At 45.9% G+C, this 27,043-nt stretch overlaps 1 protein-coding gene across 4 annotated transcripts in view; it reads left to right on the top strand.

The window, feature by feature from the left end:
* Nucleotides 1–23,270, top strand: part of OPHN1 (oligophrenin 1) — a 140,823-nt gene extending 117,553 nt beyond the window's left edge. For all 4 annotated transcript variants that reach the window (XM_075007783.1, XM_075007784.1, XM_075007782.1 and 1 more), the window contains 9 exons: nt 70–128; nt 2,430–2,535; nt 7,584–7,743; nt 15,693–15,840; nt 17,414–17,725; nt 20,027–20,192; nt 21,191–21,241; nt 22,054–22,104; nt 22,645–23,270. In XM_075007783.1, the coding sequence (XP_074863884.1) occupies nt 70–128; nt 2,430–2,535; nt 7,584–7,743; nt 15,693–15,840; nt 17,414–17,725; nt 20,027–20,192; nt 21,191–21,241; nt 22,054–22,096 (1,045 nt within the window). In that variant the 3' untranslated portion in view covers nt 22,097–22,104; nt 22,645–23,270. The remainder of the gene's footprint in view (nt 1–69; nt 129–2,429; nt 2,536–7,583; nt 7,744–15,692; nt 15,841–17,413; nt 17,726–20,026; nt 20,193–21,190; nt 21,242–22,053; nt 22,105–22,644) is intronic.
* Nucleotides 23,271–27,043: the final 3,773 nt, after the last annotated feature.

Genomic DNA, 27,043 nt, shown 5'->3' with positions numbered 1-27,043 from the left:
TTCTCCCAGTGTAATTGGGAACACTCGTCTGCTCTTTGAGGATTTCAGTTTTGTTTTTGTTTGTTTCAGGAATCTAGCTGAACCCGTCATGACGTACAAACTCCATAAAGAGCTGGTGTCGGCTGCAAGTAAGTCCCAACAGCTTCGCTATTGATAGCCCCCACGCCCCTCTCCTGTATAAGAACAGGACTTCTCTTTGCATTGCTCCACTAGCTCAACACAATGCTGAGTATGTTTCCACGTGGAGTCCCAGTTGTAGTGAGATGCCATAGCCTGGTTATAGATCCCCAGCAACAAGCATCTTGGCATTGCAGTGTATGGGATCTAAGAGAGACAGCTGACATTGCAGCCAGCCACGTCCATCTGGAACCTGGTAGAGAAGGAAAATCAGATGCTTCACTTATTGCATTGCTAAATTATAAGAAAATCTCTGTGTATCACTGAATTACATCTTCGAGTTCAGTATTGTCATGGGATTTGAGGATACTCTACATTTGCAGGATCCTGTGCCTTACCATTTACTGTATGGCTACGTCTACATGTGCCCAAAACTTCAAAATGGCCACGCAAATGGCCATTTCGAAGTTTACTAATGAAGCGCTGAAATGCATATTCAGTGCTTCAGTAGCATGCGGGCGGCAGCGGCGCTTCGAAATTGACGCGGCTCGCCGCCACACGGCTCATCCCAACGGGGCTCCTTTTCGAAAGGACCCCGCCTACTTCGAAGTCCCCTTATTCCCATGAGCCGCGTCAATTTCAAAGCGCCGCTGCCGCCCGCATGCTAATGAAGCGCTGAATATGCATTTCAGCGCTTCATTAGTAAACTTCGAAATGGCCATTTGCGTGGCCATTTTGAAGTTTGGGGCACGTGTAGACACAGCCTATGTGAGTCAAATCTGCAGTAGGAGTAAATTTGCAAAGCTTCATACTTTACTGATTTACACCATGTGAGGATCTGGCCCTTTGTACTGATAATAGAACCTGACTCCTGCTTCTGGTTTCTTTGTTTGAAGGAATCATTCTAAAAGGGTGACTACATTTCTTCCCCATCATGCTTTACGTTACAGTGCATTTGTGTGTGCCTGGGTTTGGCTCCCTTCAGAGAGGCTCGTGGTGGGTCATGGAGTAAGGGGATTTTTGAAAATATTTATGTTGTATGTCCATATAACATGTATAAAAAGTGAATTGGTTCAATTGTGCTAAGAGGATCATTCGTGACAGCTTTATTTTTTAAAAGTGTAAGTAGAGACATGAGGTAACAGCCCCAATGACCATGTACTGTCTCAGCTGTCCCTCTTTGGCGCTGAGATTTGTCCTGGAATGATGAATCCATAATATCTTCAAGTACGTGAAATGCATTTTACTGATGGAGTGCTTCGTGGAAAAGGTCAGACAAGCAGATCAAGTATGTTAACAAGGCATAATCTGAGCCCAGACCCATTTAAAACTGGGATCTTCTGCAATCCTGCTGCAATGTCCATTCACAAATGATCTTTAATCATTTTGAAGTAGCTGCACCCTGATAACTCAGAATTTCAGGGATAGGGAGCCTGTGCATGCATTTACTCACCCATCTTTCTTCGTAAAAGAGAGAGTGGGGGGTTTAAAATCTCCTATGTCTAGGAAAACACTTTTGGCTCAGTCCAGATGTGGTGACACCTGTAGCTCTGAGAAACTGCAGCATGGCTCCTCTTTGACTTTAGCCCTTAGAAAATTAATGACATTGTTTCTTGTTCTGCTAAAGAATAAAAATCCCCAGATGACTGTGCTCAATCCTAGGCACTTACTGGAGTCTGGCACTTACCTAGGAGTTACTGGATTCCTGTCTTATTGTACCAGTTATTGCCAAGTAGATGGAAATATTAAACCCCTCCCTTGCCCTCCTCTCACCTTGAACGTGAGCTTTTGCATCTATAATGCTGACAGTCTATACATAGTGCATGTCTACAGTGCATGTTGTTGTTCCAGGCTGGTTTGTGCCTGGATGTTTTTTGTGTGAGGGACTCTATTGTTAACCCTGTGCATTTTACCCAAATGTACTGCACCTGTGCTGGTAAGAGTCTTACCAGAGGGGACTGAAATGCTTGCTTGGACCTAGAACTGCTTTTGCTAGATCTCAGTTGAGGTGCATTGGGTCAGTGCCTAAGGGAAGTGGTTGCTCATGCTGGGTCACTTCTCTCTGGGTAGCACATTTCAGTAGCACTAGATTCAACTGAGAAATCCCACTCTGAGCCCCCTTTAAGTCTGATTTCTTCTCTTTCCACTTCATTTCTCAGGATGATAACCTTGCTGCTGTGTAATCTCACTCCTTCCAGCTTACTCTCATACGTACTTAGCAGGCTGCCCGTAGCCCCCACTCCACCTCCAGAGAATAACACAGATTTTTTTATTTTATTAACATCAGGCAAAAACTCCTTGTTTCTTTCCAGAGTCTGAGAATCTGGATTACAGGCTGGGAGCCATTCACTCTCTGGTTTATAAACTGCCTGAGAAGAATAGAGAGATGTTGGAACTCCTCATTCGACACTTGGTCAAGTAAGCAGAGTCCCATAAATACTCCTCTTATACCTGTGAGACAGAAAAAGGAGTCAGAGAAGTCAGCTTGTTTCTCTGACAAATTAATTCAGCCTTGATGACTATTGTACACCTGTGAATTTACTGCCCAAATTGTGTAGCTATCACTTGCCTGGTATATTCCCCTATGTGCCATTCCCACCCAATGGCTAGCGTGGGAGAAGCACCAAGCAGAGAGTAGTTTTTAAATGAGCATATGGTCAAACAGAACAGTGCTGTAAACCTAATGTCTGGCCAGCCCAATTAGCAGAAACATTCTCAGCTCTGGCCCTCCCTTTTACGGGGACCTCACTCTTTAAATACGCCTCTGAAACCACGCCCTACTCATGCATCTGATGAAGCAGGTCTTTGCCCACAAAAGCTTATGCTCCAAAATATCTGTGAGTCTATAAGGTGCCACAAAACTTCTTGTTTGTTCTCGAAACATTCTCTCTGGAATTGTGGAGCAGTTTTAACACCCAGTTCCCAGGGACTGGCGGTTAAATACACACTGGAGGTGCTTCCCATACTATGGATTTCAACACGCTTTGTCCTTTGAGGAGCACATTAGCCTTCAGGCCCACCCTAATACCTAGTTAATTGCTGATTGTTGTGAGGTGCTGGGCTCCTATGGCTCTGGGCAAGATGGTGGGGAGTGGCTCAGCCTTTATGGAAGAGGTGACCGTGGGGCTAGCCTCTCCCAGCCAGTGCTCCTGGAGTGTGCTGTCTGGGGCTCTGGCAGTGATTTAAAGGACCTGTGGCCCCAGCTGCCACTGCTGTTGCAGTAGCCCTGGCCTGGAGCCTTAAGCTCTTTTAAATCACTGGATCCCAGGGAAGCTGCCCCTTCCTCCTCCCAGCCCCCACTTCCCATGTGCAGCTCTAGCTCTGTTTGACTTCCACTGGTGTCATGCGCTCTCAGCATCAGTGAAAACTGGTCCATTGATGGTGAAGGCATGGACATTGCTTTGGGAAGGTTTGATTTCCTGCCCTTCTATCACAGTGACTGTGAGGCTGCAAGGTGCAGAGATCCAAGTAACCCTATCCCACATGGGAATATGTAGCAAGGTGTTTTGGCCTTCCCCCACCCCGGAAGCAGAGGAGTCTTACCGGAAGACTTGGTGGACAGAGCCAGAGCATGCTTGTCCTGCCCCCCAGAGATTGATACTCAAGGCAGCAAGTGCCAGAGGCACTTCGTTAAAAGGGTGGCCTCAGAGCAGATCAGAGGTCCCAGGCCTGGTTCTCCAGAGCAGGAGCCAACCAGACTGAGACAGACCCACAGACTGACCAGACCTGTTGACCAGTTGCCCTGACCCAAACCTGGAGTGTCCTGACCTGCTGCTGGCCTTCTACCTGGAGGACCTAGAAGTGCCCAGGCCTCTCGACCAGCCGCTTACCTGCTACCAACTGCCTGAGCTTCCTGGGTGGCCACTGGCTCAATACCCAGAGGACATAGAACTGCCCAAGCCTCCAGGTTTGCCTCTTGCCCGCTACCCAGAGCTACTCAAGTCTATGCACCCACTGCTCGCTTGCTGTCTGGAAGATGTAGGCCTGTCTGAGTTCCCTGACGACTCTGAATGAACCCAGGAACCAGTGGAGGAGGAGGTAGGAAGTAGCCCAGGGCCAGTCCTACCCGAGCCAATGTCAATGTAGCTGTAGTGAGGTGTTGTGGCCTTCTGCTGCCCCGGAGCGGGCAAACCCTAACACACACCTCTACAGAGTCCTATTGAGAGTTTACTCTTGGTGGAAGCTCATTGGGCCAGCCACGCTAAAGCTCAAGACAGGGAAAGATGCTGGGTTCTGCAGTGACAGACATGGACTGGGGCGCGACTGGCCCCTGGACCAGCCAGTGAACTGGTGGGTGAAGTTGGTCCATGCCCTTGAGGAAACACCCTACCCTAGGGTGTGCAAAAACAGAGTACTCACCCTCCTTGGAGTGGAAGGCCAAGATAGCTGCTAGGTGAACCTTTCTGAAGGAAGAAGCAAGGCTTGGCTGCTTCAGGGAAACAAGGTCATCTAACACTTGCAGTACAGAGGCAGACACAACGATGAGGTTGCGTTGACTCCACCAGCAGAAGTGCATCCGTTTGGCCAGGTAAGACGATCATGTAGATGGCTTGTGACTGCTAAGAAGAACCTGCTGCACTGGCCCTGAGCAAGCCTGCTTAGCTGGTTTCAACTACGAAGCCACCACACCGTGAGGTGAAGGGAGCGGAGGTCCACATGGTGATGGTGGTCCTGGTTCTGCATGACAAGGTCCAAAAGCAGGGGAATGCGCATGGGCAGAAGCACAGAAAATTCCATCAACATGGGTACCAGTGCGGATGAGCCCACGCTGGGGCTCTGAGAAATAAGCCCTCCCTGTCCCTGCGAGCCTCGAGGAGCACCTTGTGCACAAGGGGAAATGGAGGAAAGGCATAGAGCAGTCCTGGGGTCCACAGAATGAGGAGTGCATCTGATATGGAGCCCGAGCTGAGGCCCCGGAAGGGGCAGAATGCAGGTCACTTGCCGTTGCTCCAAGATGGAAAGAGGCCCAGCTGGGGAAAGCCCCAGTTTTGGAAGATGAAGTGGAGGATGTCCACGCAGATCAACCACTCATGGACCAAGAACAAATGACTGAGACTATCTGCCAGCTGGGTTTGGCCCCCCGGGAGATAGGACACCTCCAGGTGAATGATGTGGGCTATGCTGTGCACCCACAGGTGCAGAGCTTCTGAGTAGAGTGAGGAGAAGAGTGCCCCCCACCCCGACTGGTTGATGTAATACATCGCCATGATATTGTCCATCAATACCGCCATACAGTGGCTGCGGAGATGATGTAGAACCACCAGACAAGTGAGGCGAACCACCCAGAACTTGCGCACGTTGATGTGGAGAGAGAGCTCTTCTGTCCACAGTGCTTGAGTGGTGAGCCATCCTAGATGGGCACATCAGCCTAAGGCAGACGTTTCTGTGACCAGGGACAGGGTGGGCTGAGATGCGTGAAAGAGAATGTACATGAGAACATTCTGCAAACACAGCCACCAGCAAAGAGCATTGTTGACGTGGCAAGGCAGAGAGACGACCATGTCTAAGGTGTCCCAGCCAGGATGGTGCGCTGTGGCCAGCCATGCCTGGAGAGGCTGAAGCCAAAATCTGGTGAAGGGAACCATGCATATGCTGGCTGCCCTGTAACCCCACCAGCCGAAGACACATGTGGATTGTGGTGATGGGAAACTTGGAGAGGATGCACAGGAGAGGGACAAGATCCCGGTAGTGCTGATCGGGAAGGAACGTCCTGGCTTGAGTGGTGTCGAGAACTGCCCCAATGAACTCTATGCACCAAGCAGGGGCCAGTGAGGACTTTGCTGGGTTGAGCAGCAGGCCTAGGCTGTCCAGAGTTGGTCAGGTGAATGCCACCTGAGCCTGCACCTGATGTGAAGTCATCAAGAAATGGGTAGACCTGGACACCATGGCAGCAGAGGAAGGTAGCTATCACCCCCATACATTTGGTAAACAACGTATGGACTGTGGAGAGCCTGAAATCTGAGGGCTGTCATGTGAAGGCACAGGTGGCCCACTATGAACCTAAAACAACGGGCATGCTAAACACAACTATTTACAACTTCTTTGCACAGAAAGCTCAGGAACTGTGTGTAGCAACAGGTACTCAGCCACAGAATAGGCACAGCCTCATGGGTGGTAAGAAGGGAACTGAAGGGAAGCTGGGGGTCGTATATAGGCTTCGCACCACTCCAGGAGGGTCCCTAGCCGACATCGCTGGTACTTGCTAGGGAAAACTTTCCAACAGCCGGGCAAGCGCTTGCGCGCACGTCTAATTTCAATAGATACAAGCAACACATCTTGAAGAACAACCATTACAACAGCGAGTATCGGAGGGGTAGCCGTGTTAGTCTGGATCTGTAACAGCAACGAAGAGTCTTGTGGCACCTTATAGACTAACAGAAAAGTTTTGACTGTTTCCTCTGTGCGCCAAGGCAAGTGTGGATGTGCACCACCAGTGGAAACAAATGGTGCCCACTCTGGATGGCTGTGGGCATTCTAGTAATCAGCTGAGTGTCACCTGAATCTCTCTGGGTGGCCACCCAAGCACTCAGTTTACAGGGATCACGGTTCATAATCTGTCTGTTTCAGGGGTAAGAAGCCTGAATACATGGTCCTCATTTAGACTTGTCAATAGCTTTTGGCAGGCATAGATATTTTTTGAAAACCTCCCTGCATTTACAGTCAGATGAAACCCATTATTACTAGCAGCTCTGTTGTTGCCTGCACCAAGGTTTGCATGGAGGGCCCATTCCCTACCTTGTCTATCCTGGCAGAAATCCCATTAATGCCCAGAGGAGGTAGGTGGCAGAAATAAAGTTCACAGCTCTACATCAGAAGAGCTCTTCTCCCAGCCTTGAAGTTCCAACTCCAATTCTGTATCTGAATAATATGTGGTCTTTCCCTAAAGTTTAGCCTATAAATCATTCCACACTTGGTGCTATTCAGTGGAGCTGTGTATGGCACTGAAATCTAAACAAAGCTATATAAATTACTCTGTTTCTTGAAAGCCATGATGCTTTTAGCCAAATGACACCATAGAGATCTTTCTGAAATTTTCCAAAGATTCTCTCCTTACACATAATTCTTCCTTGGGGGAAAAATGGCAATGCATGACTGGCCTAAATAAATCACTCCACAATAAATGGTTCATTTAATATGCACATAGCACAGATAGCTAATGATTCCTGGGGTAGTGCCCCCCCTAAACGAAGAGTGAGGAGTTTGAAGGGATGAAATGACAATGCCAGGACATCCCATCCTCAGGCTTTCTGCACAGGCAAAGAATGTACTAGTCGTAGTTATGTTTTATAACCAGCTTCATGGGCACTGAAAACAAGTTCTACTTTAGCAGTATGGAGGGAATTGGATTTATTAGCAGTATGGAGGGAATTGGATTTATTAATCTTGCAGTTTTTAAATGGTCCTTTGTATTGTCTCCTAAACGTCTCTTTTTCTTTTCTTTTCTTTTCCTCCATCCATGCCGACAGCGTGTGTGGGCACAGCAGAGAAAATCTGATGTCCCCATCCAATATGGGGGTTATATTTGGCCCTACCCTTCTGCGGGCACAGGAGGACACAGTAGCAGCAATGATGAATATCAAGTTCCAAAACATTGTGGTTGAGATCCTCATCGAGCATTTTGATAAGGTAGGGGGCCAGTCCTCCAGAGCTTGCCTCAAAAGCTTCATCCAGTCGTTGTGGGTCATTTTCCTGGGTGGTCTAGAACACCAGCTTCTTTTGCTGGGTCCTGTTATGATTTTAATTGCCCTGGTCTGTGATGAACAGCATGGAAGCAAAAGCTGTAACAATCCCACGTACCTCACGCTCTCTTTTGGTTACTTCGTGAAGTCTTGGTTTACTTAACGGACCTGTGCTGCTGCAATAGAAGAAAATTCCCATTGGGAAACTTGCTATGTAACGTAACGGTATGGGAGCTACACATCTTCCCCTGAAGCAACTGGTGTTGACATGGGAGTGAAAAACAAAGTGGATGGACAATAGGTCTCATCTGGCCTGGTCTGAAACTGGACATTCTAGAACTGCTCTTAAGTGACTCTCTACAGGCTCAATGAAAACAACCTGCCAGTTGGATAGGGATCTTGTTAAATAAAACTGAAGAAACCCCCACATGAGGTAATGTTTCAAAGTGATCTCTTGGGAGAGGAGCTGCCAGTTGGAGGGGCAGGTTTTAGTGCAAGTTTCAGCACAGACCTGGCATTTTTGAGTTCTGTACGATGTAATATTTTGCTGAATGGTATTTCATGAAGCTCTGGACGAGGGGTCAGCAACCCCAGAGTGACACGCAAGTTGATTTGATTTTCATCAGCATGTGAGGCAGGAGCTCAGCCCTGCCCCTTCTCTTCTGATGCAGCCAGGAGCTTGCTCAAAGCCCTTCTACTGTGAATTAACAAAAGACCAGCTAATGCTACCGACCACCACCTAAGTGGTAAAGTTCTGCGTCTTAATTTATTTATGAATGAAGCTGTTGTAAGTAGGACTATTAGGCTACGTCTACACGTGAAGCCTACATCGAAATAGCTTATTTCGATGTAGCAACATCGAAATAGACGTCTACACGTCCTCCAGGGCTGGCAACGTCAATGTTCAACTTTGACGTTGTGCAGCACCACATCGAAATAGGCGCTGCGAGGGAACGTCTACACGCCAAAGTAGCACACATCGAAATAAGGGTGCCAGGCACAGCTGCAGACAGGGTCACAGGGCGGACTCAACAGCAAGCCGCTCCCTTAAAGGGCCCCTCCCAGACACAGTTGCACTAAACAACACAAGATACACAGAGCTGACAACTGGTTGCAGACCCTGTGCCTGCAGCATGGATCCCCAGCTGCCGCAGCAGCAGCCAGAAGCCCTGGGTTAAGGGCTGCTGCCCACGGTGACCATAGAGCCCCGCAGGGGCTCGAGAGAGAGCGTCTCTCAACCCCTCAGCTGATGGCCGCCATGGCGGACCCCACTATTTCGAAGTTGCGGGATGCGCAACGACTACACGGTCCCTACTTCGACGTTGAACGTCGAAGTAGGGCGCTATTCCTATCCCCTCATGGGGTTAGCGACTTCGACGTCTCGCCGCCTAACGTCGAAGTTAACTTCGAAATAGCGCCCGGCGCGTGTAGCCGTGACGGGCGCTATTTCGAAGTTAGTGCCTCTACTTCGAAGTAGCGTGCACATGTAGACACGGCTTTAGTGACGTCAAAAAGTGTCTCCAGCACTCAGACCATACATAGAGATCAAAAGGTCAAATTTTGGCACTGCGCCTCAGAAAGGTTTCTGACCTCCTGTGAGCCGATGCCCAGGTGCCAGCTAAAGGTCTGGTGGGGCAAAGGGGGTGATGCCACACCAGCAGCTACGCTAAGCAGCCAGGGCAGGCTGGGTTCTTTGGTTTGTGTTTTAGTTCGGGTACAGCATCAAGAGGAAAATTACACTTAGAGAGGCTTTAACAGTTACTTTTTATTTATACAAAGATGGAAACAATTTATCTAAGACAAGTGATCAAAGTACCACAATTGTGAATTTTTGTTTATAACTTTACTAACAGTTAATAGGGAACCGCTGGCAGCAATTTTACAACAGAAGCAGCTGCCGCGTGTAAAAGGGGGTTTTAAACTGACCGCTCAATTTATGAATGAAAACAAGATGGCCGCCGAGTGAGTGACAGGATAATGATTTTTCTCGTGGTTAATAATGTTTACAGAAGGTAATTGCTGACCTCAGCTTGCCAATTAAGGTAAGGTAAGGACCCCCTGTGGTTTGATAGACAAGATAATGATTTTCTACAGTTCTATGTAAAAGATGGTGGAGGATCACAGTGTTCTAATAGATCAAAGGGGTAAATGTGTTTTAAAGATAAGGTAAGGGCTTCCCACGGTTTGAGTGACAGGCTAATGGTTTTTAGCAGTTTATAGCCCAAAACAGTTAGTACCCGTGGTTTTTAAAGGGGAAACAACACAATTTAACTTAAGAAAGGTTTTAGACAAACTAGCTAGCTTAAACTAATACAAGTAATGTGTACATAAGAAAGGCAAGTTGCAGGTGTGATTTTCACCCCTGCCTCTTAGACCTGGTGAAACCAGAGTCTTTCCCTCAATTCCTATAGGAGAGAAGTGTAATACAGGTGTAATTCTTACTCCTGCCTCCTAGATCCGGTGTGACCCAGAATCTTTCTCTCAATCCCTCGGGAAGAAGTAGATATGAACCAGGTGTCCCCAGTCTCGGGAGTTAATTCCAGACCTGGCCAGCAGGTGTAGGTGATTGAAACTGAAAGGGGGGTGGGCTGCCAAACCCCTTTATATCCCTTTTGTCACATAGGCTTCTTCCTGGTCTCAAGTGGCCAATCGGGAGGAATGTGTTTTGAACCCCAGGTTTCCCAGGGAAGGTGCAAGGCTCAATTTGCACCTGTGAATTGTGGACAATTGGGCACCTTTGGAGGCAATGGGCGGAGATTCCCCATTCTTCCTGGGGAAGTGATCAGGCGTGTCAATCACCGAGATCAGCCAGAAGGGCGGCCATTAGCTAGCCCATTCACTGTCTGGTTTTTGTTTATAGTAGAGAGGCTGGGCGAGACAGCACACCTGCGTTCCCAGGACATCAAAGGCTACCTGTCTCCCTTGCTTGTTTCTCTCTCTGTCTCTCCCAGTGCGGGGGGGAGAAGAAGAAAAGGCCAAATGGGGGGTTCATGTCTGGCTACACCCCCACTCTAGACAGTGGAACTGGGAGAAAGAACCAGTTGCAGACAGAGTTTAGAAAGAGCTTATGATATTATTATTTAATTACGGACATGTTGCTGGGATCTCCATATTTAAAGTGCACCGAGGTTTTCATTTCTTGCGACCATTATTCAATATTTTGCATAACAGTAGTGGCCACAAGCATGAATCGGGATTGGAACATCATTATGCCAGAGACTAGACAAAAATATGTTCACACACACAACAGAACAGCAACTTGATGCTAATCACAGCTTTCTCTGTTGTGAGGGAATGTTGAGTATGCCACTACCTAACGTGTTAGTGATTTGTCACTAATAAGGTCTGGGATAAATTTAATCATTTGCTATTTTGGGATGTGGCTTGAAGGAATATCATTGAGTTTTATGATAGAACATAAAAACTGATCAAGGTGTCCGGGCCAGGTTTGCTTATGGATAAAAAGCAGAACTTACTAAGGATGAATTTGGCTCTTTACCTTTATTTAGTGCCCTTGCTCACAGACTTCTTCAAAAAGAAGGTCTGTCATAGGAGAAGAGGGAAGCTGTATAGCATGTTTTAAGGAGGGGGAGTTAACTGTCGTTGAGGAGGATGGAGAGAGAATTCCCATGAGGCAGTCAAAAGTGACCCACTCCTTACCCCCACTTTTTTGGGGCGGGGAGACAGTAGGTCAGATGTGAAGAAACACAGCAGTAGAGACTGTGGGTTTATAGTCAGAGGTATCACAGAGGTAAGAAGGGAAGAATAGATGGGTTGCTGGGAATTGGAGTAGGATGACTTTATGGAGTTTTGAGGGCCTGTAGGGCAATTTTAGTTGGATTTAGATATTTATAAGAACCCAGTGAAAATAACACACTTTGGTCTCATTGAAACCGTTCCCTACAAAGCTCCTTTGGCTGAACAGCTAGTTGATTATAAGTTAAAAGACTCAGATTCTGCACTATAATATGACCTCTCTCTCCTCAGGGCTACAGATCTTGCAGCGCAGATAACAGCCCACAGGGTATCCAGGAAAAATGTACTGTTACTCTGCCATCTCCAAGCTCTGGAATGAAATAATTGACTCACTTCTGTTTCCTTGCCTTTAATTTCTGCAATGATAAGGTTAAGATAGCAATGTTTTATTAGGCTGAGCTTATAAATGCAGCTTCAGTGTCTAAAATAGCTTCAGCTAACATATAAGCAAACACTTCAAATGAGTTTGAAGCAGAATAGATATATGATTTATATAGTGCCTTATGAAGATTAAGGACGAGGATATTCACGAAACCAATTTGGGTAATCTTGTTTTAATAGCTTAAATTTCCATCCCAGAACTAAATTAAATTTAATTCCTCTGGAAATAACTCTTGTTGTGGTACAGGCTAATGCCAAGAATGGGTCAACATCATTATATTTCTGAACTATTTAAATTTGATTTTCATTTCAAACTGCTGACACAAGCCCTGCTTGCTTTGGGTATCTTGGAAGGCTTTGGATGGTCTCCTGTTTCAGCAGTATTTGTAAATCAAGCAAGAAAGGATATTCTTGCTTTGGACTCTCTGTGGTAATGGTATAGGCATTAATGCTGAAAGTACTGATTTCTCTCCTCCTTAAAGAGCCATGAGGTGACTTTTTCTCAGCCAGTTGTGGACAGGAAAGAGGTGGACATGTCAAAAGGGTTTTGAAACTTGACTTAATATTGATCCTTATTCCGTGATTTGAAATGACTCCAAAGGTTATGCTTTTATTGTGGGCTAATAGTGCCAAAGAGCCTTCCCTGGCATCCAGACAAATGGAACATTCTGGCCATTCATATTCTACGATGGAGAAAATGTGTCACCATCTGCAAAGGAGAGAACTGCTGGAATCATAGCCTATTAAACATCAACAGCTGCTGTATGTCACAGGATCTTGAAGGCAAAAAAATCCAAAACCAAGAGAGTGGAGTTTGGAAGCGATTTGTGACTGCTTGTCCTGAATTCAGAGAGGCAGCTGTGTGCATACCGCTGCAGAGAATGGAGTATTGCTCATGCTAGATGGAAAAAGCAGGGGTACATGCACAACCCTAATCGCCATCATGTGTACCCAACTGACTAGAGAGTTTAAGATGCAGTTAACACCTCTGAAAATATTATATAGCACTTGCTTGGTCAGTAAAGAGAGTTCATGCTCCCTGTTACTTACGTGCTAGGCTTGTAAGTTAGGCCTTTATAAGTCTGATTTCAGAGATGTCTGGGATCTATCATCGCTTTTATACTTTCTGCCAGGTCTTCATGACCCAAGAAGATCCAGGAAAAAGAAGCTGGATAGTGTTGCACTGTCTTATCCCACGTGCTTGACCTCTGAGAATTTCTCTTGGTTTGAAAGAGGAAGAAAATCAGCTTTCTAAAAAAGGAAATTGTTTTACACTGGAGGGTGGAGAGTGATAATTCTTTCTGAAACATGCATTAATGACACCCCAAAAATGCCCTAATCCAAACCAGGAGAGAGAAAGGACACTGGCCCGACATGCTTGCCCCCTCAGGGAGAGTCTCTCCTCTCCAGTAACAAGTTGGTTCATTCTCCAGGTGTCATTTGTTTTCTGGTCTACCTGCCAATGCTGTGAGCAAAGGTGAGAGTTCTAAAATTGTATTACGCTTGGGATTCTTGTCCACGATGAGCCACCCATTCCACACAGGCCAACTAACTGTCAGCTTGTAATGGTTTTTGGTCACTGTCAACCCATGCCAAGTTTAGAGCGCTGATCTAAAGGAGAACATCTCTGTATCCCATTACAGTTGCCTTGGGCTATCCATTCCTGGCCTACACGATAATTGAACATTTAGGTCTCGATCTAATCTCCTATAACGTCAGTGGAAATAATTCAATAGCAATTGGATTGGGGCCTTCATATAGTATTTTATGTCTTCAAAAGCCTGTCCAAAGATTAGTCAGTGTTTCTTCAACAGTGAAGAATGCACCTGAATAAATGTGTGCAACTAAATTAAAACCAAACCTAGTCAAATGTAAGAGGGGCCAGGTTGACTGTCATGAGAGGGAATCAGATTTATTAACTAAAGGATTGTTTAAGACAAACTAATAACTGAGCAGCTGTGGATCTGATGGTTTCTTTCCATGCTAATGTGGCGCTTGTTTGAGTGATTTCTGCAGAAGATTAAATTCGTTCTTGTCAGCAAAACAACAGTGAATATTTCTCACCCACTGTCTGCTTGGAGGCCTGGTTAATATGTTCTGCTATCATGTGCTAAGGCAGGTTTTAGTAGGGTGTTTTTTAATTTCCTTGTCTAATTTAGCATTGCACTCACTTGCTGCAAAGATGCATAACAGGAAGGCTGTCTAGAAAAGGCACACGCCTGGAGACACAGCAGCCTTCTGCACACAGTAATGCTCAGCTTTCCCCACCGCTTAGTGGGTTTACTGCAAGAGTGAGCATCTGTCTGAGCCTCAGCCCTGCTCCAGCACCCTTCTGCTGCTCTGAAGCTGCAAAGGGATCAAAAAGCTGGTACATGCAGACAGCTCAGGAATTGCCCAACATAGGAGATTTCCTAGGTGGGGGAGGACTGTCCGTAGCCAGCTCATATGTTATTTAGGATGGCCAGGTGCCTGGTTTTTGACCAAAAAGTCCATTCTAAAAGGAGACTTGATGGTGTCCCGTCAGATCTACTGAACAGATACCCAAAGTCTGGTTACTGTAAGGTAGGGAGATGCGGGATCACTCCCTGCACCAGCCTGTACTCAGCTGGAGCTGCCTCCTACCTTTGTTGGACAACTGCAGCTCCCAGTCCCAGTTCTGCAGGCAAGTCCCTCCTGAGCCAGGTGGGAGATGGGTAGGAGCAGAAAAGCAGCAAGCGAAGGGGGTGGAAGAGTGGATAGAAGCAGAGCCCCAAGGGAAAGGGGTGGGCAGGGCCTGAGGGAAGAGGCTGGGCAGAGGAGAATCAGGCACTCATGCTGGAGTGCCTGGGTTTTACATATTACAAGCTGGCAACTCTAATGCTATCTCCTCTTCTGGCTTGGGTGTAGAAAGAGTGTTGGCAGCTACTGGGGCAAAGGGGGCCTGGCCAGAGCTTTGCTGCACTATAGTGGTCCCTGTCTCTCCTACCAAAACCCAGGGACAAAAATTTAGAGCAATCCCTGAACAGCTCTAAACTAAGCTGGGAGCTCTAAACATAACTCCTGAGTTTCACATGGCTCCTTTACAGCTCCCCCACCAAGCACACTCCATTTGGATATAGTTTAGAACTGATCTCTAGCTGCGTATCTCAGTGAGCTGCACTTTCTAAAGTTACCAGTGTCCTTTATTGTCCTGCTTTTGATCACGTGGCTTTGGGGTGGGAGTTTGCCCTTTTGGAAAGGGAATGCATGAATCAAGATCAACACCTCTTAAAACATAGCAGGGGCGTTGCAAAAAATCCGTAGTCATTGCTTTGAATTTAAGTAACGTTGCCTCGCCAATGATAAGAGTAAAAAGAGATCATTCTCTTATAACCTCTTCTAGTCCTTTACAAATAATAATAAATATATCCTCGCAACATGCCTGTGAGGGAGGGAAATAACCTAGTCCCAATTTTATGGGGGGAAACTGAGGCACAAAGGAGCAAAATGAATTTCGTAAAGTCATAGAAGCATGTCAGTGTCAGAGTGAAGAATAAAACACTAGTCTCTTGGCTTCTAGATCTTTCCTTTAACACAACGCTGTTCGGCTTTCCCAATCAGAGCTTTGAATGTCCAAGGTAACCCATTTGAGGATGTCTTTTTATTAAAAATCTGCTTGACTTAAAGAGCTCAGGGGAAGCCCCAGGAACCTGGGCTTATTGGCCCAGCATAGTGAGTCAAGTAGCAGTTGAACAGAGAGTCAATTGACATCAAGTCTTCCTAAACCCCTCTCCTCTACAGATCTTCTGCAGCCCACCAGAGGACAGTGCTGCCCCTCCTGTACCTCCTCCGAGGGTAGCTGCCCGAAGGCACAAACCCATCACAATTTCCAAGCGACCACTGAGAGAAAGGCCGGTCTTTTATGGTGGTTTCCTGGAAGAAAATGAAGGTCAGTTCAGCTGTTCACTGATGCCGCCTCAGCCTCCAGCTCTCACATTTCTCTTGTCAGCACTGTATGTTCGAACCCAGCTTCCCACTCATTGAAGGAGGGAGGGATTTGAAATGGCAGCAGCAGCAACAGCACGTTCCCAAGCACACTAACATGAGGCAGGAATATGGCTTGTTGGAGGGTGTTGTTTACCCTGGTAGGAAGCAGAAGGTAAGGAAACTGCTGCAGTTAGACCACATCTGGTCAAACAGCCCCAAAGCTACTTTGCAGCATGGTTTTCTCGTTGCTCGATGTGTCTGAGAGCTCAATGAAACACAGCATTCTTCTATTTGAAAGGGCCGTACGGTTCCCCCGAGCAAAGTGTAGAGTAACATCAATAAGTAAATAGCTTTGAAAAATCAAAGTATCTTCTCTAGCACAGTTTGTGAGAGGCAGAGCTAAGCTAGGCTCCAGTGGGGCTGTGGCACTGCGCATGGTTAAGCTAAGCAGGTCAGCCCTTGCTTTAAGCCCTCCTGTTGACTGACTTTACTGGATAAAGCTCGATAGTGAGCTAGCTTGTGATGATGCCTGAGCCACTGACAATTCAGGAGGAGTTAAATGAGGCTCTGCAAGGAAAGTAGAACAAGGCATTAAATCCTTGCTTAACTAGCCCTGATTAAAATATTTCCCTCCCCAAACTCTCCTGTTAATAAGTACTTACTAACACAAAAGCACATTGCTGTCATGTCTAAGGGGCCCCGTCAAATTCTAGTTTCTGTCTGCACCTGTTTTACCAGCTGTTATTGCAAGTTACGCCTAAGGGTCCTTACCCCTGTCGCTGAAAGGGATGAAGAAAAAATAGTTTCTCGGCTTTGTTGTCAATGTGTTTCCTTTGTGCTTTCCAACTCGAACTAGCATGTTTCTCAGCATTTGGCCCAACCTACCAATTCATTTAGGTACGTGTTTAACTTCAAGCAATAGCATGGTCCCTCAAAGAAGGTGGACTTATTTAGGACTTATTGAACTGTACTTAAATGTGTGCTGCATCAGCGCCAGGGTGCTGAGCACCTGGCAGGACTGAGACTTACTGCAGTCAGCATCACTATGGTGCAAGCTGTTGTATGTGTGGGTCTTTCACACAACAACAGGGAAAATTCAAAAAATTGCAAAATGGTGAAAGCCTGGTAGTAAACTCACAAAAACTGTCAGGGGGATTCACAGACAAACGTGTTACCAGAAATTACTTTTTTCTTTTTGAATTGACTGGCCCCTCCAGAAATCACAGATTTTAAACATATGGCATTAGATTTCCTTTTCTCACAGACTAATATGCCTTAGATAAACGACAGTGAAGCTTTGCACTTGTTTCTCACCACCAGTGCAAGCTGTTCACCTTTTGCACTGCATCCACATGGACTATGAAAGCAGCCCAGTCCGTGTTGCTTTTTAGTTACCATCATAGACACACTGAGCCTGATTTTTCAATGTCACTGAGAGCTGTGTGTGCTGAGTGAGTGCTTGTGAAAGTCAGGCCTTGTGCATCTCAGGGTTTCACCTGGTGTGTGTATTTATTCCCATTTCCTTTGGTTCACAGGTGACAGCTGTGACCAGACTCCTAATGGAACCATCACCTCAAGTAGCCCAGAAGTACCCAAGCCACTACATCGCAGTAGACCGCCTACACAGAGAGCAAAGGAGGCTGATCCTGGGAGGCCTGGCTTAGACAGCAAGCTTGAACAGCACTCTGAGGTAGATGTGGGAAAGCTGGTGTCCAAGCTGCAGGATGGAGGACCTAAGCTCACCAACAAGGCTGCAAATGGAGTGGTGACTGGCACTGCTGCTCTAAAGACCTCCACTCTGCATATGAAGAGGCCTGCTCCAAGGCCCGTGACATGCAGCAAGGAGGGTAAGTTTTCTGCTTTGGAAGATCACCCATACCCAGGTCTCAGCTCTCCTTGGATGGAGCTTGCTCCCGTCTTGCTGCACTACAGAAATTGCAACACAGTTTGTGACAAGCTTGTTAAATGTCTTTCATTTTGTCAGACTGTGACGTAGGGAACTGGGAGAAGGAATTGCTGTTTTTGCAACCCATGTCTCATTTAATGCAGTTCAACAATAGGGGACCTGAGAGCAAAACCCTGACAAGCCACAGATGAGCTCCAAATGGACCACCAACTTCAAACTTTCCTGTTTTCTGAGGATGTTCTGATCCAGATCCAATTGTTATGAGTTAAACCCATTTTTATTACAGACAGCTCAGCTTGTTGCTTACTGATGGAGGAAAGGACATACATTGGCATGGGCAATTTCAAAGCTTTTTGTCATGGCAGTGCTGGTATTGTAGATGTAAAGGATGGCGTGGTTCTTTTCTAAGATATGCACGACAGTCCAACACCATACATATGGATTGCTTGTAAAAAAAGAAAGATGATTGTTTTGGGGATTTGAACGGCTCTTCCCATGCTCATTCCAGGGCTCGCTCGATACTTTCATAATCTAATAGCCTTCACAATCTTACATGTGAAAAGGAAACAGTAAGCTGCATACTTTTGTTGACTTCTGGATGTAACAGAAAGAAAGAATAACAAGATCTGACTTGGTAGCACAACCGTAAATTTAATTTGAATAATACTACTGATCTCGTTTAAATGTAACCAATAAATATGAAACAGAAATCTGCTTTAGGTATAATAGGATTTTTTTAATAGATGGATTTGGATGAACATTCCTTGCTATTTAACCTCTGAAGTCACATTTCCCTAGTGTGTCCAAAATACACACATTGACAATATAGTCTTGTGTGATTTTGAGGTGTATAAACAGGGCATCTTGAGTCAGGAGTTTGGGTTCCATCTGTGTTTGGCACAGATGGAACCGCTGTTGGAATGCTGTGTCCAGAATTCAAGAAGGGTGTTGAAAAATTGTAGAGGATTCAAAAACTATTCACAAGAATGAATAAAGAGTTGGAAAACATACCTTATGGAGAGAAACTCGAGGAGCACGTTCTATTTGGTTTATCAAAGAGAAGGTTATGGGGTAACATGACCATAATCTGTAAATACCTACATGGAAAACAGAAATTTGATTAAAGAAGGCTCCTTCTCTTCCATGTAAATGCATAACAAAATTGAGTGGTTGGATGTTCAAGCTAGAGAAATTCAGATTAGAAATAAGCCCCAGTTTTTTAACAATGAGGGTAGCTAATCATTACAAGGCTACCTTACAAAGTTTGTGGTGCATGCTCAGTCACTTAGAACTTTTAGCAAACAATCCAAATTTTCATTTAGAAGACCTATAATGTCATAGATATAGATAAATATAGTCAAGCTCTAACAGAAGGTAATACAGGGCATTCCTATGGCCTTTGTTATGCTGGAGATGATTACACTGATTTCATAATCTATGAATCAATGGAAATGTTTCTCCGATAATGTGAGTCATGGATTGGAAGATGAGATGAGAATGATTTAGAATCTCAGAGGAAGGAGGAAGACAGGGTTTGGAGAGAGTGAGCAGCACAAATGAAAAAGGATCTTTCTCCACCACCTTCTGCCAGTGATGGCAAGAAAACCTAAAAGATGCAGGAGGCTAATGTGAGAGGAGTGCGATGAAGGAGCAGGGGCTGGGTTGGTAGGAGGTTAGAGAGATGGGGTGAAGCATGGCCCTGGAGAGTTTTCAGCAGTATGATGACAGTGTTTAGCTTGACTCGGAGGTGGATTGGAAGCTGGGCCAAGAATCCCAGCGTGGACAGGATCGGAAGCAACTGAAGGGAATGGAGAGGGAGCCAGAGAAGGGGGAGAAAGATGTGTGGGGTGGGCAAATCTATCCCAGCTGCCTAGAACAGAAGCCTGATGTGAAATATGGAGAAGCAGAGGCTTAGGAAGTTTCTAAGAGGGAGTTGCAATAATCTCAGCAATGTCTCATCAGTAGAAATGAATCAACCTCTCTCCCTGGTTTGATAGAGAAGCACAGGACCTGTTGACTATTAGGAACGCTTGTTATTAATTTTCTGTGTCAAATAATGTGGTACTAGCTACAATAATAGCCCTTGAACATGGTCAGTTTGCCATGAAACAGTAACGTCTGCCTGTCTGTGCAGTTAGATTCCCATACTTTCTATAGCCAGCCTGAAACCTCTGCCTCTTCAGAATCTTTTGCTCTCACTCCAAAGCATTGCTGACCGTCTTTGTAATCTTCAACCTTTCAGGTGAGTACGACAGCTTCCCCAAAGTGCGATCCCCTGGAGATAAGCCAGTGATAACTCGGCCCCCGGTGAGACCTCCAGACCCTCCCTGCCGAGCAGCTGCATCTCAGAAGCTGGAGCAAAAGTCTGAGCCCGTAGCCGGGGGAATAGAGGAAATGCCTTCATCTGTGTGAGTAGGAAATCCTCATTAGCTACCCAGCAGGAGGCAATTCCTAGCAGTCTAGGGATGTGGAAAATGTGCAGAACGAAAAGCTGAGATGATAAAAGCCATATGGTGGCACTAGTAAAAGGAAGCCATGAGTCTTTGCTAGTAGAGTCACGAGGACTCTGCCTCTACAGGACCTTCTGTGGTATTGAGGGAGAATCCTCTAATCACTTTGTAATGAACAAGCCGCATGAAAGAAAGGGTTGATGTGGCTGGGATTCATTCTAAGCCAAATGAGGGGGAAGTTGACCACTAATTAAACTGAGCTCTGAGCTCAAATTTCACTGAAGTCATAGCGGGACTGCAGGCCTGTCAGAGTCAATGGGAATTTCTTTACGTCAAAAATGACAACAGATTTCAAAATTTCACCACTGACTTCAGGGGGAGTTTGGTTTGAGGAAGCAGTTCTCAGTGGTATCAGCAAAGTCCCTCTGTGCTGCTACTGCTGTAATATAAATGATTTCACATTTTTCATTTCTCTGTCATCTTGTCAGGGTCTGACACTGACAGTGGCTGCCTGACAGTGTATCATGGAACTCTATGCTGGTGCTTGTTCTGCTTCCCTCTGTATCGTAACATCATAAGGTTTAGATTTCTACCCCTCCCGCCAAAGCCTCACATACCCCACTGCACATGCCTTATCATGAGGAACCAGCATTTGTGATGACATGGATCAATTGAAGCACTCCAAAAGCCAATGAAGTGTCATGCTCTCTGCAGAACAAGAGGCACAATACCATGGCGCAATCCTGGGGAACACAGAGCTCTTTGTTCTGAGAGGAGCAGAGTCTGAGTTTCCTATGCATTGTGCCCTGCTTCTGACACATGATGTCTCTGATACAGCCCTGCTTGATTTGTTGAATAGCTGTCAGTTAAACAGTGTCATGTAGTTAATCTAAATCCTGCAATTCGCACTCCTTTTCATGGGAGAACTTAAAGAACTTTGATTGTTTTGTTTGCAGAGTGGCCTCCAGAACAAAGTTCTTCGAGACAGCTTCCCGGAGGACAAACAGGTGAGAAATGCCAGGGTCTAAGGTGTATTCACACACAGCCACACACAAACTAAAAAGCCTGTTTTGGATGTTAGTATTCCTGGGTAACGGAGGTGATTTCCCGCTACAACAGTGCATCTGAAAAAAACGGACTTGGGAAAAACCAGTCCCAGTCTAGATCTGGTTTGAACTCCTATCTTTGGTAATACATAACTCTTTGGATCATTGTAGTGTTGTTAGTTCAGCCTTAGGCTGCTGTATTGGTGTTTTGTTGCATTTCACAGTACTTGGTACGTGAACCCTTTAGGAGTCTCCAAAAATGGAGACTGATTGGTCCTTTGAATCCATCTCCTCGCAAGTCCAGAGTACAACTGCCTCATACCAGATTAGACGTTAATCTGACACTAGACATAACTGATTGCATTTGGAATCCTACTGTTAATGAGTATGAAGAGGTTTGCAGTTAGCTTCAGATCTGCCAGGCAGAGTGGATTGACATTTTTTCAATTAGATGCAGTTCATTCTTGCGCTGTAAATTTAGCTCTGTGCAGCACTGACACACACAGGCTTCATCTCCCCATTGCCATAAATCACCAGCAGCCTTGTTTGTTTGTTTGTGGCTTCTGCCAAAAGCACAGTCACGGCTGTGTGTAGATGTTTGGCTGGTGGGTCTCTCTTAGCAATGCTTATGATTTCCTTGCCTAGTGAAGTGATCAATATACAGTAACCTTGTCTGCTGTCCCATTCCTTCCTATAGATTTACAGCCCTCATTTTAGTCTAGTTTAATCAATTGATTTTCTTCCTCTCCCTTCCTCCATTCCTTTCCTCATAGTTCTTCATCACCACAAGGCAGACTCCCGACTGAAGAGAGCTGAGGCGAAAGGTACGTATGTGTCTGCAACAGACAGCAGTCAGCGACATAAGTTTAACCTGTCTTCAGCAGACTGGGTGGAAGGGAGGTCAGAGGAGCTATCTGGGAATCTTTAAGGAGAGACTGATAGTGGTCTCCTCTTCCCTTCTTCGGCTGAATACTGGAGAGGACCAGGTCATCAGAAATGGCCCGTTTTCTCTCTCCTGTTGCAGTGTAGCAGGGCAAGGAGAACTCGTGTTCTGTGGTTGCTATGTAATTCATTGTTTCTCGGCATGGATTCCACTGGAATCTGCTACAGGAGCTGTTACCTGTCTCTGTGAACCCTGGCTCTGGGCACTACTCCTCTTCTTTCTACTGGGCTTTAAGGTAGATAAGTGTGTGTTTTGAAGCCTTGATGTGAGGGGTCCACCCACAAAGTTGAGGGCCAGGTGTGAACAACTCCAAAAATAGTGTGAGCTTGGTTCAGTCCTCTTTCTAAGAGTTAAATGCTTAACATGTTTTTGCCACCACTGTCTGTCTCACACTGTTCTCTTGATTGTTTTCTTCTTTCAGGCCTTTTAACCACCTCACCCTGGCTGGCTCCAGGAGATTTTTTCCCTGCTCCTGAAATGGACTTCCTTGACTGCTTCAGTCTGTGTGATGCAATCGAGGAGTGCAGCTGTCCTGGACATTGACTCTGGAGCATACCACTGTGACTAGCTCATGGGGTTGCAAGAGAGGGGATGAAATAGGAGGAAGACCCAGACCTTGTCCCTATTAAATTAAGTGTTTGTTTTATGCCACTTTTGCCGCAGTTCCCCTAGCTCCTGCTTTGGGTAGTATATAAAGGGTGCTTGTCATTTCTACCTAGGGTGATAAACTGTGGGTCTGACAGTGTGGTGAAAGCAGACCTAATCTGTAGAGCTGGGCAGGCTCTGGAAGGAATAGCAGAGAGCACTGAAAGTGATCTGCCTTCCCAACCCTTTGGAAATTCCACTCTGCAAAGACATGGAATTTGAGTGGAGCTGCAGTCAAAATGCAAGGGACCAATCTGTAGAGTTTCAGGACTGGGGTGTGACGAGCTAACATCAGAGCCGGACCCTTTTGTCCTTGGAAACTTCTTGCCATGGACATGTTGTTTTAAACAAATTGTTTTTGTGCTAAGTAAACTGTACTGCACTTCAGTGTTTTAGGCAGCAGTGTGCATTACAAGAAATCTCTGTTAACCGCATGGGTTTGGGTCCCAGTTCCACTGAAGGCCAATGTTCAGCCTGGAATGCATCTAGCTGTGCAATCTTCAGTCTCCCTACCTTTCCCACAGTCCAAGGGCCCCACAATGCCCATTCTGATCTGTGTTATATGCTGCATGTGTCCCTAGACCATTCCCAGGAGCCAGGGGTCTGTTAGTCAGGTGCCGTTGTGGAGCTGCACTTGGACTATCCATTGCTTAGAAGAAGAGGTCAAACAAACACCCTTCCTTAAAATCTGTGAGTCTGGAACCAGAATAAACCCTAGCCCCGTATGTATTCCAGCTGCCTGGAATTCCATTATGGACTTGCCAAAGGACCATTGCAAAGCATGCAGCTCGCTGCTGCTTTCAGAGCTGTGTGCAGCTAATATGAAACATGCGTTATTAATGAGTGGGATTCTGGTTTCGGTTGGGAATGACAATGGCAGGTGAATGGTGTACCTGTTGCCCTACGTTGCAGTCCTGGCCTTGCAGCTGGCCAGCCTGGAGCTGTGCTTGTTGCTTGTCAGATAAAGGTGGCTTTTAAAAAAGTGAGGTAAACATCAATATTACACCATGCACATCAGCCTCTCCGGGCTTCCGAAGTGTGTGATCACCCCATTTCCTACATGACACGCGTGAGTGATTAGAATAAATGACAATCAGCACCCAGCAGCGTAACGTTCTCTTTAGGTGAAGTTGTTTGAAATGCTCAAAGCTATCACCCTATGGCAAATGTACTGAATGGAGATAGAGAGCTAGAAATACAGTGCCATCCTCTGCATCAGAATTACGCTAATCTTGTGGGGAAACTTTTCCATGGTTTTGGGATCCATTTCATCTGATAACCGTGGTGCTGTACATTTTTAATCCAGCCCTGAATTTCTCTCCCAGGACACAAACTCACCATTCTGTCGCTAAGAAATTAGTCACGCTTTTAGCCACACCTCTCAACAGTAAGACTGTGGTGGGGGAGTGTATGCATGTGTGCATGCCCTCTCATTCTGGGTGCCCTGGTGTGTGCAAACAAGCTGGAGAGAGCAAGCGTGTGCCCTCTCATTTTGGGTGCCCAGTTTTGAGACACTGTGAGCCTGGACTTTCAAAAGTGCTGAGCACCCAACATCCTTGAACTCAAAGGGAACTGCCAATGCCCAGCAGTAGTAAAACTCAGGCCCCAAGTATCTAAATATTAGACACTCAAAAGCTGAGACACCCCAAATCCCAGGCCCTTTTGAAAATGTGCTGTTCACCATACACCCCAGCACTGCAACTGTAGCTTTAAATCTTTGGGATGGCTTGGGGTGGGGGTAGGGGGTGGAATTGCTTATTTGTCAATGGGAAAAAGAACATGACCCAACAGCAGAAGAGGCTTGTTTTTCAAATTTCTTTTTAATTCCAAACAATGGCAGGCAGTGGTTAATTCAACACACTTTGCTCCATCCTTTTAAATTCACCTGTCATGGGTCTGTGCTCTTTTTCTCCATACACTCATTCCGGCATGCAGCTGTGTTTGACTTGGTTTTTATATGTAAGATCCTCCAGTACGAACATTTGGGGGACACTTCATCATGCCCGTGACCATGAGCAAAGCAACTGGATGAAGGCTGAGGGTTCAAGCGCTCCTGTTTTGAATTTTAAGGTGCCACGTGACATCAGCCATTTGAGCTCTCGTGTCTTGTAGAAAGGCTAGATTAGCTGTGATGCTTACATGTCCACGAAGTAAACACCTAGGACACACACTCTTGAAAGTGTCTGTTTTTCTTTTCTTTTCTTTTTAATAACATGGATTTTATGTAAGACCTTTAACTTTCCAGCTGATATGTGAGATAGGCCCCCGTCAGACTCCCAATGTCTTTGAACGTTCTGATATGGATCACAGAAAGTGGACATATAGCAGACCAAACATGCCTGATCAAGTTTATCCTCCTACCAGCTTCAGTCCCTATTTGTCCCTTTACAAATGCAGTGTCCAGTCTAGCAGACACATCGCAAACACTGATTTTCCCAGTTCCCATAGGAAAGCGTTTTACAATTCAGGAAGTTTTGGTTGGGTTTCCCCCCTGTTATTTCCTATAAATTCCTGTCTTAATCTCATCTCATCCCATCCCCATCTGGACCATAATTTCTAAATCAAGACATAGATAAGTCTGCTTCCTTGCATGGTGGCTATAACGCAACTTTATGAAACCAACAAAGTATCTTGAGACAGCTGAACATGGCAGGAGGCACTAGTGCATTTGGCATGCCCATTTCAGATGCAAACAAGCTGAGAGAGCAGGAGGACAGGTAGAAAGGGTGTGCTGGTCATCAGAGGATGTGCTGGGGCATGGGGGGGCGGTAAGGAGCAGTGTTAGAACCCCACCAAGAGCTTTGACTTAATTTTGTAAGATAACCAAACTCCAGTGCTACTCCAAATGCAGTGAAAGCTAAAAGCAGCAAAAAATGAACCTCTGCTTGACTATATATAGGTCGTTTAATGGTTGTGGGGTGGGGGTGGTATTAGATTCAATTAGTTACCAGAAGTGGAGACAAAAGGGTGATTTTTTTTGTGTGTATGTGAAACTGCTCCCTTTTCACAGCTAACATCCAGTGGGACCTCCACTGCCTGCCGCAGGTTTTTCTCAGGAAAGGACTTTTCATTTCATCCAGGAAAGTTTCTAACTAGAGACAGGCCTAATCCTGAGCCAAGCCAGATCTGGTTGGCTGTGTCTACATGGGCACAGATCTTCGAAATAGCCATATTTCAAAGATTAATAATGAGGCACTGAATTGAATATTCAGTGCCTCATTAGCATTAGGATGCTTCCGGCCGCAGCGCTTCGAAAGCCCCGCTTTCAAAAGTGCACGACTCCACACGGCTACCAGGGGTCCTTTTCAAAAGGACCCACCCCTTTTGAAATTGCTTTATTCCAATCAGTGATCGGGATAAGGGGATTTTGAAAGGTGCGGGGTTCTTTCAAAAAGGACCCCTGTGTAGCCGCACCGAGCTGCGCGTTTTGGAAAGCGGGGCTTTCGAAGCGCCGCAGCCGGAAGCATCCTAATGCTAATGAGGCGCTGAATATTCAATTCAGCGCCTCATTAGTAATCTTCGAAATGGCCATTAGCATAGCTATTTCAAAGATTTGTGCCCATGTAGACACATCCTTTGTGTATGGGTTTTGATTCCTGCTGTGAACTACAAGCCGCCCTCTTTTCTCTGCTAGCAGCCTTTTACTTAGGCTGAGCTCATTTTTCCTTTCTTTTTGGTTATGCCAGGCAGTCCCTGGTGTACTTCACAAATAATTTGCCCCATGAAGCATTGCAAGGGACTAAACCAAGTGAGGCTTCATCTCACTAAGGAAAACCACTAGATCATTAGAGTCACGAGGAGCTAGTTTCTTTCCTCTGTTCCACATTGGGCCAACTTATAGTATGTTTCTCCTTTAAAGCCACCAAAAATCATTGCTTCATATGCCTCAAGCCAGGAAGCTGTGGGCAAACTCCAAGAAGTCAACTTTCACAAAGGGAGATGGAAGACTGAGAAGTTGGGTCACAACCAAATACTCATCTCCAAACATCTCCTGTTTGGTACAAAAGTTAAGAGTGGAAGTGACCACCCACGGGCACATCCTTCACAGGACTCGGGTTGTATTTAAAAGCTGTGTGATAATGGGCCAATTGTTGAAAATATATAGCGCTATAAAAACCTCTTTTATCATTGTTAGAGCCATAGCCAGTACTTGCCAACAGCGTGAGTAATTACAG

Source organism: Carettochelys insculpta, chromosome 13 (genome assembly GCF_033958435.1).
Source record: "Carettochelys insculpta isolate YL-2023 chromosome 13, ASM3395843v1, whole genome shotgun sequence".
NCBI lineage: Eukaryota > Metazoa > Chordata > Testudines > Carettochelyidae > Carettochelys > Carettochelys insculpta.
Note: the sequence above shows the minus strand (reverse complement) of the source record. Positions and strands in the feature narration are given on the sequence as shown.